The 13,890-nt window shown below is 40.3% G+C and overlaps 1 protein-coding gene across 2 annotated transcripts in view; it reads right to left on the bottom strand.

Annotated features, from left to right (window-relative positions):
* DYM (dymeclin) overlaps positions 1-13,890 on the bottom strand; it is a 373,790-nt gene that overhangs the window by 269,239 nt on the left and 90,661 nt on the right. Inside the window, exons 7-8 of one of the 2 annotated variants that reach the window (XM_006030025.2) lie at positions 7,451-7,576; positions 5,281-5,423 (exon numbers count right to left, since the gene is read on the bottom strand). In XM_006030025.2, the coding sequence (XP_006030087.1) occupies positions 5,281-5,423; positions 7,451-7,576 (269 nt within the window). The remainder of the gene's footprint in view (positions 1-5,280; positions 5,424-7,450; positions 7,577-13,890) is intronic. The other variant, XM_025211554.1, reaches the window with a different exon arrangement.

Here is a 13,890-nt window from a genome sequence, read left to right as displayed (position 1 = left end):
GGGGGGGGGCGGGGAGCGGGGAGTCTGCAGCTGTTTTAGCCAGCTTGGGCCTGAGCTGACAGCCAGACATCCATGAGCAGGTGAGAAAGAGACAGGACAACATTTTAGATGCAACACCAAGAGACAGGTCCTGATAAAGAGGTAGACATGGCAACAGCACAGTAAAGCTTTTCAAGACATCAACAGCATTCAGGCTGAAATAGTCAAGGTGGAAAATAGTGTGGCTGATGCAGTAAGCAACAACAGATGATTTCCTCATTAAAGTAACTCAATTATTAAGGCCAACCTACCTGGACATATTTTAATTTGGACATTAACCGTCAAACTATGCAATACCCTTTCCATTTTTAATTTTTACTGTAAAAACACAAGGTATTAAACTGATTTTGCTTGTGAAATGTTGAGACAAGACTGAAAATACACTCATTAAGGAAACTGTATTGAAAAGGAAAATGGATTGTGCACCTTTAGTCATATACATTCAAAATAGGTGGCCAGATGCTATTTAATATGCTAATGTTGCCTGACATAATGCAGAGTGATGCGTACACTTCAATGATGCCAAGTCACTAGAAGTCTGGTATGTTTGCCTACTTCCAACTGAAGAGTATCATTGGCAGATACAGAATAGCTGTTGACCTTTGCAAACTGAATTAAGCAATTTATATTAATACCACAATAGTATTTTTGTGGCCTAGATTACTTTTGGAGATTGACTAGATGACCTAATAGGTCATTTTCAGCTGTGGCTTCTATGATTTTCTCTAGGTCATAACATTCTACTCATTACATTTACAAGCCTCCAAATAATACAGATTGAGTACATATGATCAAAAATGGTTAGAAACTACTATTAGAGCAATTTAACTGCAAAAGATAACCATTTATATATTGAGAACTGTACACTCATTCAGTTCTTTCAAAAGAAAGAATTTAAATATTCTTATCTTATAACAGTCTTGCTAAAAAACTGTACCATAAAAATGTACCAGCCCTAACATATCTGTTTTGTTTAGCCACTCCTTATGGTAAAGTCAATTAAAAAAAAAACCTATATTTTTTACTTGTCCATAAAACCTTCTCTCCAAGAAATAGGATTACACACAAATGCTATAATATAAAGAAACAAGGAATATATATTAAAAAAAAATCAGTGAATGTTAGAAGAGAGCTACATTTATTTAGTGAGCCTGCCAAGCACCTGAAGCATGAATTCCTAGCTGTCAATAATATGACAAGGCCTATTTTCCCGCACTGTAACTGCATTTTTATAGTCATTTACATCTATGCCCTGTAAGAATAAAATGCACCAGTCAATTAGTCATATTTCATACTTACTTTGCACATATATTAATGATTATAAAAGATACAAGACAGTGAAGAATTAGATCCAGCTATTTTTAAACAAGGCAAAGAATAACCCTATAAAGTACCAAAGGCAGAAAATTCCAAAAGAAAACTGTTCTCCAAACACCACAGCCATTTTATTATTGACATCTGAAGTCATTGGGAGCATAATCCAATTAAAAATATTTTGGACATGAAAGGGAACAAACATAATTTCTTCTTATATTACATCTACACAAACATTTTTATAATAAACGTGTGCATATTTACATTATTATTATGACTGACTGATCTATTTTGCCCACAATCTAAACAATATCATGTTGTGCATGGCCATGTAATATATAGCTTAATTGTAAAAACCACTGAACACTTTCATCTTAGAGCTCTTAAAAATTAAGAAGTATTTTGAAAGCTTTTTCAAATCAGATTTGTATCCATGTTTCTCTTAAATGGATTAGCCATTCTATCTGAAAAGTAGTTTATGACATGCCAACAAATAATTTTGATTTTAAATATCTCTTCAGAGGAAACATGTTAAAAGAGAACATCTGTACTCTCTGCATCACTCTGCCTGTCTTTTTAGAAACAAAGACATTCTACAGACAAATGACATCTAGGTCTTTTCAATCTTACGCACATGCCAATTGCAAATCCCTTAAAATGAAGCAGACCATCAATATTAGTTTCTTCATAAAACAACAATGTATATTTACATCTTCAAACCTTGTAATCACTCTGCTCTGCTGATATATTTTGTCAAGGCACCAAGGGCCTAATTCAGAGATGTTAGCAACTGACTGAAGTGACTGTCACTGTTATTCCATTGACTCTGAATTACACCATGTGCCCATATCAAATAAAGATGTAACAGTCTACACTGGCAAAAATCTATTAAACAACCATCAGAAACTGGTTAATCCCAGGCTGGGCAGAACATTTTTTAAACTTCTTTTTAAAGGACCAGATAAGCACTTCTTTGTTTCGTGGGTGAATCATTAAAAATCCTGTGATGGAAAAAGGGGTCTAGCAAAACTGCAAATGAAGAAGAGAGATTTAATTCACCAGAAGGAATGATGTTCCAGGTGATTTCTTGCTTTTGCCTTCATCAAGTGTGGGAGGATGCCAAGGGAGCTGTTAGAAGAATGGGTGAGGAGGAGTGAAGGGGGAGGGAGCGTAGGAGGAGATGAGAACAGATGTAGGTAGGAGCACACTTGTGCTGAACCTCAGAGCTAAGGACAAGAAATGTGAACTTGATACAGAATACAAGTAGTAAGTGAAGCGATTCGCACGTTGACATGACAGCTTTGCAGCAGCAGAAGAAATTTAATGGTGGAAATTTGGAAGGGCTTTACACAAAATACACACACCAGCTTACCCACCCACCCACCTCAGTACTATGTTTCAGTAATCTTACTGACCACACACTCGGAGCCAGTCTGCATGGGTGACTGTAGACATGCAGGGAGGCTGCTCCAACATGCTGTAATTACAGCGCATCAGAGCAGTCTCAATTAATCGAGCACGCTAATTAGAGCGCTCCAGGACCTTCCACATCTCGAGCTTCCTCGGCAAGCTTTCGTTTAAGTGCCTCTGCTGCCATTTTGGAACGTGGGGACTCTGATATATGAGACACTGAGGGCTCTTTAATTAAAGCATCCCCCTGCCCTGCACCACTGAAGCGTGTCTAAAAACGCACCATATGAGCTGTGCTTGGGAACCAATTCAAAGTACTATTTCACCACATAGGGCTACCCCAGATTTTGCACAATTCTCCTATTTAGGTGGTGATTCCACATATCGGCACATTTTGAAAATAGCTTGGAACATGGCTTGTTCTTGCCCACTCTGGAAGCCAAACAGTGCTCAAAACATTCCTGGAGGGGAGTAGCATCTGTACAGCATTTTGACGTAGTTTTCAAACATGCCTTTCTCTAGAACTGACAGGCTCAGAGAACAAGTTCCTATGCAAGCTCCAATGTTAATGGTCTGGAAAACTGAAAAGCCTAAAAAAGAATGCTAAAAGAATGCAGTCACCTTACAATTAATGCAGGGATCAAGACTAGTACAGTAAAGTTTGCTTTTCATTTGTCATAAAGGCAGGGGTGTAAACTTACACAAAGACTTATCTTGGTTTTGGAAAAACTATGTTTTAGGGTATTTTTCGCTATGATTTATATCACTGAAAAGAGGAAGGAAAGTAGGTTAAAGTTAAAATGAAGGACCAGATGTCAGAATTCACATGGTTTCAATGAAAATTTCAGTATGTATACATAAACACTAGATTATTTTTAAAAAAGCCAAATGTATATACAGCAGTGGAAACAGCTGCTTTTGGACAGACCTATGCTAAAAGGCACAACTTAAACATTTTTTAATGTTCTGTATATTTCTACACAAGCAAACTGAAAATGGAATTTGAAATTAAGAAATTATAGGTGCATGCTAATGGTTAAAAGTGCACATAACTGTTTCTTCCATGTAAGCTGCAATGTATTCAGGGCTGTACATTGTATTCAGAAGACATGCTCTTTTACTGCCTCCATGAGGAGATCCAGATGCATTGTCACAGTTGGATTGTAAAATACTTTCTGGCAAACTACTCAGGGCCTGAACTTTAATACCCCTTTGGAGAAGCAGTCACTGAATGGATTTTATAAAACAACATAGAATAATAACCTACATTCCAATAACAATGCACTCAGTCTCCCCTTTAACTAGTTAAAAAAGGGGACCTGCAATATTTTTCTTAGATAGCAATAAAAAAATGTATTTTATTCTTCCTAATATATAGCACCACTCATCCCAGAGAATTTTATGCACCATGCAACACGCATACCAATGAAACACAAACCTCCCGGGGGAAGAGGGCAAGAGCCACCCAGAACACAGTGTGCAGACATACAGAAACTTGTGATCAAAAACAGCACAGGGAAACCCTTACTCTTATGTAAGATGAGAGGGGAGTCTTCATATTCTCTCAGCAGACAGAATTTCTAATCAGCAAAAGACCTAATCAGAACGATATGGTACTTCATCTATCCACCTTGCAGTGATGAAACAGTGAGAGCAGGGTAATGTAAAACTAATTTGTAGGCCACCATTCCCTTGGCTTCATCAAGTGATTGAATACAGTTAACTGTGCAGGTCCGTTATTCCTTATTCAATTTTATTTTATCATCCCTGATTAATATAACCTTAGGTTTTAAAGGGTCAGCCAGATTATGGTCAATATTTTACATCTCAAAAGGTGCGAGTTGGCAGAGATGCAGGTGTAATTATTTTAAATTACATTTCTTCAACACACACAGACAACTGAGGAAAATAAAAATGTGCATGAAGACATTCCTAACACATGCTACATTGAAGTTAACAAGTCAGCAGTTACTGGTGAGACAGAATTGCTTCATATTGTACAGACACCCAGAGACAGGGAGGGCTTATGAACATGATTCATATTATATTTTGAGGAAAACCTTAAGGTAACCAGAATTCAGATAGGTTTTTCAGCAGCAGCATGATTTAAAAGAAGAAATAACCACTGTGGTGTTTAGAGCCTTGCATTTTCAAACTTGCTTCCTAACCTTCACTGTAAGCATAAAGCCAAGGAGGCTTTGAACTGCTAGTTGGACAGACATCATTCCACACACTTGCTCATCTGGTAAAGAGTCCAGATAAAGACAGACAAAGATGAGAGAAGTTGAAAGAATGGTAGAAAAACCATGCTAAACCAAGAAACTGCCCTGTTCCACCACTTTCTCCAAGGGAGATAGCCCAGCTCAGTAAAATCATAAGAAAGCCTGTTCCAGTTTCCTCCTTACTGCAACTTCTGCCACTGGAAAGGAAACAAACTGCATGCATACAAAAATAGTTGCACAAAATGCAACACCCTGTGCAGGTTTGAGTAGTAATTATAGGAAAGGAAAGACTCACTTGCCACCCCTGATGCAATTCCATAAAGCAATCCTCCTCCGTCTGTTTGCTGCTGAAAGACATGGGTGCCTGGGGGAGGGCTCCTTTCTTGTCTAATGAAGTTATATAGCAATGTCTTCACAAGTCTGCTGGTATATGGGAGACTGAAAAAGAAATTCAATATTTATCATTCTACATGAGACCCTGGAAACTGCAGTGATGTAAATGTGTGTATATGTACATATATACATGTATGTGAGCATGAATGCACAAGACAGAAACCACATGTACAACCAAACTCAGAATTATAATGCTTTGCACATACGTAGTCCATTTCATCTACATAACTTAAAGATCCCTGAAGCTCTTACTGAATTAGGCCCTCCTGGTATTATAAATGAGGAAACTGAGGCACAATTAAGTTAACTGCTTTGCCCAAGGTCAGATGAAGAATCTGTGGCAAAGCCAAGGAAGTATTCCAAGTCTCCTACCTCTCAGCCTGGGCTTCTGCAACAAGACAGTCATTTTCTCTAACAAAAACCATAAAATTTGACAGAGTTTCTGTCTCTGTTCTTGAGCAAAAGGGGCCAGGTTTTTAGATTTTTTTAAAAAGCTTCTTTTCTGATGCAGGTCACCTTCTTCATCTGAAGGATAGTTAACATGTATTGATTTGACATCTGGTCCAAATCTCCCATTAAAAACATAACAAGGAGCAAGCAGAAAGAGTGAGTGTTGTGGCAGCTTTCCATACATAGCAAGACATAGCCTGGCTTCTTGCACTCAGACCTGAGGAAGAATGTCTTGCATTCAAAAGCCTGTCTAACTCTAACTCTATCCCACCTACACTGCTGGTTCAATAAAAGAGCTGCAACATCACTCTTACACTATACAGCAAGTAATCCCAGCATTCATTTTTCACCTTTTATTCAGGTTAGAAAAAGAAACCTGAACTGTGGTGAGGTTTTTCAATTTAAAGCCTATGTTGTTACCAGTAAAATAATAACCCTACAAGTAGCTCAGTCTGGGTGGAGACCTGCACCCACCCAAAGCTCCCCTGAACTTACTGGGACTCTGTGTGTAAACCAATTGCAGGCTTGGGATTATGGATTTGTCTGACTATTAAACTGTTGTTATCCCCATTAATTTGCTGCAACATCATCTACTAAGGAGCAAAGAGGACAGGGAGCACTATACTTATTACTATTATTCCTCTGCACCTCAGCTATAGAAAACAGGTAATGACAGTAATTTCTCCAACTACTGAGCGTGGCTAGGACCAATTTATATCATTCAGCCACCGTTTCTGGCTTCACCTCAATATGCCTGTTACATGTGTCCTTGGAGAAACCATTTTACCCTGCAACAAAGTGCAATCATTCAGATGTCTATATTTACTGTTACTGGATAAACCCTAAAAAGAGTTCATAGAATAAAAAGCGCTAACAATCTGTCCCAGGATATCATAAAGTGCATCTGAATGGTTGTCTTGGGATTGCATTCCTGTATCAATGGCAAAAAAGCAGCAGTACCTTCAGTCACTCTCTAAATCCTGATTGGAAAGGTGATGTGCATACATGCAAGTCCTGGGACTTTTCTGCTCCAGAACAGACACAGGCACAACTTTTCCTTGACAGATGCAATATCTATTCCTAGCCTTAGTGGGAGAGATGAGAGTTCCTGAACCTAACTATGTTAAAACCATCACAACCCAAAGCATTTAAAAGAATTCAGAACCATTTGCCTGAGCTCTCCAAAACCATTCACCTTCTTCAAGTACGGCTAATGCTTCCTTCCCTCAGGTGTGCTAGAAGGCTAATTTCAGCATCATTTCTGAGGCAGACAAATACTATAACAAGGAATAGTGTGGGAAAACCCCTAAATAATCAAAAAGATTTTTTGTTTAAATTAAAAAGTTTCAAGAAGTTAATCAAGTTTGATATGGATACAACACAGTTATCCTCAACGCGGGTAACTGGTATCCAAACTAAAAGCTGTACTGAAGTTGGGGTAACATTTGGTAATGTTTTCTTTTTTTGAAGTGCCAACAAACTGCAGTCAAAACCTATTATGTTTTCCTCTCCTTACATTGTCTTCATATACAACAGTCTGCGAACACAAACCAGCAATCTAACAATGGCATGAAAACAATTGTTTTGCTCTCTATAGAACAGAATGCTGGAACGTGACATACCATCGCCCATGCATCAGGTATTTATGAATGATGCTCTCCCGCAGAATTTCCTTATGAAATAGCTGGCAGGAAAGGAAGACAATCAGTGTCGTCACAGCTTCCAAGGAAATGCTGTATGTTATATCTCTGCAGGAAAAAGAGAGTATTCATACACATTTATCTATTGTTTGTTTATATATTGCATTTTAAGTTATGAGAAAAAAGCTTTAAATTCATGTGTGTTTGTATATTAACTAGAACAAAGAGCCCTTGGCTCTAACTGGGTATATGGGATTAACAAATTCATAACCGAGTCTCAACAAATAAAAGGCAAGAAAAGAGAGATCGTTCCGTACAAACAATAAATCTTTTTCTAGATCTGAGTCTGTTTACAAACAAATAAAAAACCCCAGACATCAAAGGAAAATAAAAATACAAATTAACTACCCAAAACATAAAAGTTTCATGGTTGAGCAGGCTTTTGAACAAGCTGAATCTATTAATAAAATAACATGTATATTTCAGAAGATTACACTAATACATGCACTGCACAAGCATTTAATTTTAAAAAAATGCAAAGAGAGAACGCCAAGGCCACCCCACAACCCACCATGCTGGATCCGACACACATCGTGGGGGAAAAACCTGGCATCCCACGCACTCCCTGCAGGAAAAAGCTGGGTTGCCAGGCTTCTTCCCACAATCCTGCTCAGGCTCCAGCACCACTGCCCTCCCTGAGGTGCTTGGCAGCCAAGTAAGCAAAATTCAAAGCAGTACTGCGGCTTCTTCCCATGGCAGCAACCAGGTTTTATCCCACAGCGCTGCTGGGGCTCTAGCACCATAGCTCTCACCCAGACCCAAGGCTGCCACTGCGGGAACAAGCTATGGTGCTGCTGGGGGTCCACCACTATGGGTCTTGTCCAGGAGCCTTGATGCTGCTACAGGAAAGTCCTCCATCAAGCCAGAGCCTGCAGGTTGGTTGCCTGGCTCTCCAGGCCAGATTTTGCCCACAGCTCATGTTTGACATCCCTGTTCAAAATGATCAATGCCTTGCCGTACATCACGGACAACTGGGGACAATTCAGAGCTTGCATCTCCCAGTAGACACTGGCACCCAAAAATCAGTATTCAGTGGTCATATTTTGTGCAGTTTCATATGTGAAATTCTAAACAAATTATGTAATGAACAAAGCTGTACATTTACCTATATAATGCATAATATCATAAACTTCTGGTTAAAATAAACTTGTGTGGATTAAATGCTGGTGAAAGCACTAAATCAACAGTGGCAGGTTCTCATTTATTTTGAGGGCATCCACAAGGTGTACTTTTCTCACAGGATTCTCCATAGTAAAAGGAGCAAGACTTCTTAGAGACAGTTTTTATCCAACCTATTTGCACCAGGTAGATTGGTAAGTATGCAATGTAGAGTTTGAACTGGCATGCAAAAAGTCACCTCATACAGGGGCTACCATATATCGATCAGATGGAAGCATGAAACAGCAGTGAAATAAATATTAGGTATCGAAATTACTATTCCTGACTCCTGGGGGAAAAAAGTGTCTTCAATGAATAGGGCAAATAGGATAGACATGCCACGGTTTGGGCACATTAATTGCGAAAGGTGGTGGTGTGGCAAAGTAGATGAGATCTATTATATTAGAGGACTCTATTCCTATTTTGCTGGTGAGGGAGATGAAGCTGGTCTTCTTCTAAAATAAGCTGTGAAGCACTCAAAAAATATCAATGTCTTTTTGTAAAACAAGTGAATGCGAACCAATGCCCACTTCACTTCAAGCCTAACTGACAGTCCCTGGCTCTGGAAAGGGAACACTGCTGCTCTCTCTCATATGAAATTTAACAGTGCAGCCACCTAATTCACAACAACTGGGAAACCTGTCACTAGTCTCTTGTGAACAATTTGGTTTATCGTCTACCTCAACGTTATCACTTCACAGCAATGAAATTCTTAAAAGTGGATAAACTGTTTAAAAATAATTTAGAGAGTTAAAAATAGAAAAACAAAGAAACACTCAGCCTCTTTCAATGAATGAGGATTTGTTTTTAAAATGTTATATAGAACACTGCCTCTTGCAAAAGTGATTTGAGAATTGATTTTATAAACTGGCTGGATTAAAACCTTGTGCTCTGCTAATTTGTCATAGGATTACAGTTGGTATGGTCCAATTCACAAAAATGAACAAGTTTGTTCCCTAAGAAAGTAATGTCATTTTTAGTACACTCAAGTATTTTTAGTATTCTCAGGTGTGCTATTTGCATTATTATAAAACACTAGGAAGAGCCATTATAAAGACTTGGATCATATACAATACTGCATAGATCTTTGTTAACCAAACCTTACAATGTTCTCCTGTCGTAGATATTAGCCATGAAATTTCTAGGGAAACAGAAAGGTTAATGATCTGTCCAAAGCCAAATTCTGAATAGCAGAGGCAGAATTACAATTTCCCGTATCCCAGTCCTATGTACAGTTCACGGACCAGAGGCAAAAGATTAAAGAAACATAATCAAATTTTTAAAAGGTAAGATTTGCGGTCAGTTCAGTCCAGGAGAGAAACCTAAAAGCAGGCTCTCCAAGGGACCAGGGAGCAAGCGATTGGGGAAGAGCAAACAGGGCAGTTTGCTGGGAGCAAGAGGAGGAAGGGAGACAGACACCAGCACCAGACTCTAAAAGGGCCACTGTTGTGCCAATCTAAGGAGGAGAGGAGGGAGGATGTTGGAAAACTATAGGCCAGTCAGTTTGACCTCAATACCAGGTACAATCTTGGGAAAAGTTATCAAAAAGTCCATTTGTGAGATAGTGGCAGAAGGTATGATGCCGAGGGGTAGCCAACATGTTTTTTTTGTGCACAAATCATATCTGACCAACCTTGTCCCCTTCTACGGTTAAGTAACAAACTGCTTGGATGTGGGAGATGCAGTTCATTTCATATACTTGGATTTTAAAAGGGCTTTGATATGGTCTCCCATGACACTCTTATAAAAAAAAAAACTGGGGGATGGCAGAGTCCACAGTCAGGGGGGTTGGGAACTGGCTAAGGGGGAGAACCCAGAGAGTGTTAGTGGACGGATCTGTATCATCTTGGAGGGAGGTGGCCAGTGGTATCCCACAGGGTTCAGTTTTTAGCCTCAAAATGTTCAACCTCTTTATCAATGATTTAGATAAGGATGTGGAAAGCACGCCAGCCAAGTATGTGGACAATACTAAGTTATGGGAAAAAGCAGCCATGCTAGGGGATAAGATGAGAATCCAAGCGGACCTGGACAAACTGGAAAGGTTGGTGGAGCGGAACCAGATGCAGTTCAATAGAGATAAATGCTAAGTGTTTCATCTGGGAAGAAGTAACCAGCAACATGAACATGGGTAACTGGTGCCTCCTGAGTCACAGACAGTCAAGTCAGCGACGGGGGGGGCGGGGGGTGGACTCCCCCCCCTTCCACTTCTCCTGGCACCCTCATGACCCGGCCAGTGCTCTCACCTGCCGCCTAGCCATAAACTATTAGAGGATGGTTTCAGGAAGAACTTCTATAAAGTAAGGGTGACCAGAGTCTGGAATAGACTTCCCAAGGAGGTGGTGCAGTTCCCAACCATGGAAATCTTCAAAAGGAGACTAGACAGACACCTTGCTGGGATCATATGATCTCAGCAGTATTCCTGCCTAAAGCAGAGGGGTTATCTTTCAAGGTCCCTTCTAGCCCTTAATTTCTATGATTCTGTGATTGTGCAAACTGACATGTAGTCATTTTAATTAAAGAGGTGGACATTGTTTTATTCTTGCTGTATTTATATGAGCATTTAAATTCATATGCTTTTTTATTTTTCTATTCTTGAATGTCTGTTCCCCCAAGATAGCTGGCCACAGTTTAGTCAGTTTTAGTGTTTCTAAGGTATCCTGTGTTCTGCTTACCTCTGAAAGTTAGCCAATGCAAATGTTGATCAGTACATCGGAGGCCAAAGGTTGCATTGTGATCTACAATTTTATCTAGGCTAATAACACTGCTGAACTAAGAATTAATATCAGTTTCTCATCAGATTGACAGTCAATAACAATGCAGCATCATGTCAATCACAACTGAAATGTTTACTTAAATACCAAAAGAAAAGAATATATTGAAAATTATGCTTTCCCTCTAGACCGAAGACTACATGACAACTGATTCTCTCATTTACAGCTTGGAGTCCAGCTTGATGACAAGGAAGGCTGATTTGCCCTATATTCAGAACACCACAAAAATCCAGGATACTTGGGTATTTTTATTGGGAGCCTACAAAAAGGTTAAAAAATGAAAAGACTTCAAGATATTTGACCTATGTTCTTTTATAAGTTTATGTGTAATCCTTCTCCATTTCTAGTCTTGTAATAGTGCTCAGGAATAAAACCATCTCTTAAGTTTCTTATTCCATGAATTGTTCTATTTCTTATTCCCAACCCCTGCCATATAAACTACTCAAGTGGAAATACAATTTTGAAGACAAATTAGGGAGTCTTTTTCTATTTTATATGATTCAAAGTGGCTTCCGGGAGTGCCACTCCCCGGCTGGTGCTCGCCGGGGGGGTGGGGAAATAGAGAGACACCCACCTGCACTCCCACCTGACCCCTGCCTGTCGCCTAAGTGGTGAACGCGGCTCGTCAGGGGGTGCACCAGTGCTCTCAGGAGGTGCATGTGTACCCCTGTGCACACCCTACACATCGCCACTGGGACCCGAAGATCTTCCAAGGTCCCTTCTGGCCTTACAACCTATGAATGGAGATGCCCCAACTTCTCTGGGTAGCTTGTTCCAGTGCTTTACTATCTACCTAGCAAGAAAGTTTTTCCCCATATCCAACCTAAACTTCCCAACCTGCAATTTGAGACCGTTCATTGTTCCTTGTTCATCATCTGCCACCACTGAACAGTCTAGCTCCATCCTGTTTGTAATCACCCTTCAGGTATTAAAAGCTGCTATTAAATCCCCTCTCAGCCTTCTCTTTTCCACACTAAATAAGTCCAGTTCCTTCAACCTCTCTGCAGAAGTCACGTGTTCCAGCCCCCAAACCACTTTTACTGTCCTCCACTGAATTCTCTCCAACTTATCCACATCCCTTCTTTAGTGGAGGACCCAAAACTAACAGTACTCTACATTTGGCCTCATCAGTGCCAAATAGAGGGACATAATTACTTCCCTTGATCTGCTAGCAATGCATCTACTAATGCAGCCCAGTATGGTGTTAGGCTTCTTGGCAACAAGGGAACACTGTTGGCTCATATTCAGCTTACTGTCCACTGTAACCCCCAAGTCCTCTTCTGCAGAGCTACTGCCCAGCCGGTCAGTCCCAGGCTGTACTGGTGCATTGAATTGTTCCGTCCTAAGAGCAAGACTTTGCACTTCTCCTTATTGAATGTCATGAAATTTCTTTTGGTCCAATTCCCAATTTGTTGAGGTCTCTCTCAATCCTATCCCTACCCTTCAGCATATCTACTACTTCCCCCACAACCCCACCCCCTCCCTAGTGTGGTATCATCCACAAGTTTGCTGAGGGTATACTCCATCCCATCTTCCAGATTGTTGATGAAGATATTAGACAATACCAGCCCCAGGACCAACCCCTGGGGCACTCCACTTGATGCCAGCTGCCAACAAGACACCGAGCCATTGATTATTCATCCAAGTCATACTTTCTTAGCTTAAAAAAAATCCTTTTTTTTTGGTTTCTTTATTAAGAAATTCTTTCTTAAAGCCACTTATCAGAATATGTAGATTTAACTGCACGGGGATCATTTCTTTCCTACATTTTCAACTCCGAATATGAAATTCAAGGTGGATCAGAAGTGGTCACTCACCTTGATCACACACCTTCTCTAAAAAAAAGAATAAAACAAATTTTCTTATTCTTGACCAAGATAACAGACCCAATTCATAGTATAATAGCTAATCTAAGAACTGCCTTGCAACATAAAGGTCTGCTTGATCTTCCCAGATCAGTGTTTTGATTCATCTCTAGCTTGTATTCCTTTATTGTTTTGTCTGAAATTGTAAATTCACGGGGGCAGGAACCATCTTTGTGTTTTGTGTTGGCACCATGCCTACCACAATGGGATCCTAACTTATGGCTGGACGTCCTGGTGGAAAACATGTAGGAGAAACCAAAAAACAAGCGAGTACCAGAATGAACGCACACCGAAAATCTGTACGTTTACCCAAAGAACCTTGTCTGCCTATGTCCTTAGACCAGGGGTTGTCAACAGGGGGCACCTGTGCCCCCGGGGGTACTTGGAAAGCGGCTAGGGGGTATGCACGAGTGGGTGGGGACAGAGCACTGCCACCCACCAACTTGCGCTGCTGCCTCCCAGGAGCAGAGCCAGAGGAGTCCAAGGGCAGTGACTCCTCTCTGCAGGCCGCACAAGCATGGCCCGGCTGGCCGGAAATGGGAGTGGGGGGGAGGGGCATGCACACCAT

The sequence above is a fragment of the Alligator sinensis genome, unplaced genomic scaffold (assembly GCF_000455745.1).
Source record: "Alligator sinensis unplaced genomic scaffold, ASM45574v1 scaffold1204_1, whole genome shotgun sequence".
Taxonomy (NCBI): domain Eukaryota; kingdom Metazoa; phylum Chordata; order Crocodylia; family Alligatoridae; genus Alligator; species Alligator sinensis.
The sequence above is the reverse complement of the archived record's forward strand: the minus strand, read 5'-3'. Positions and strand labels throughout refer to the sequence as shown.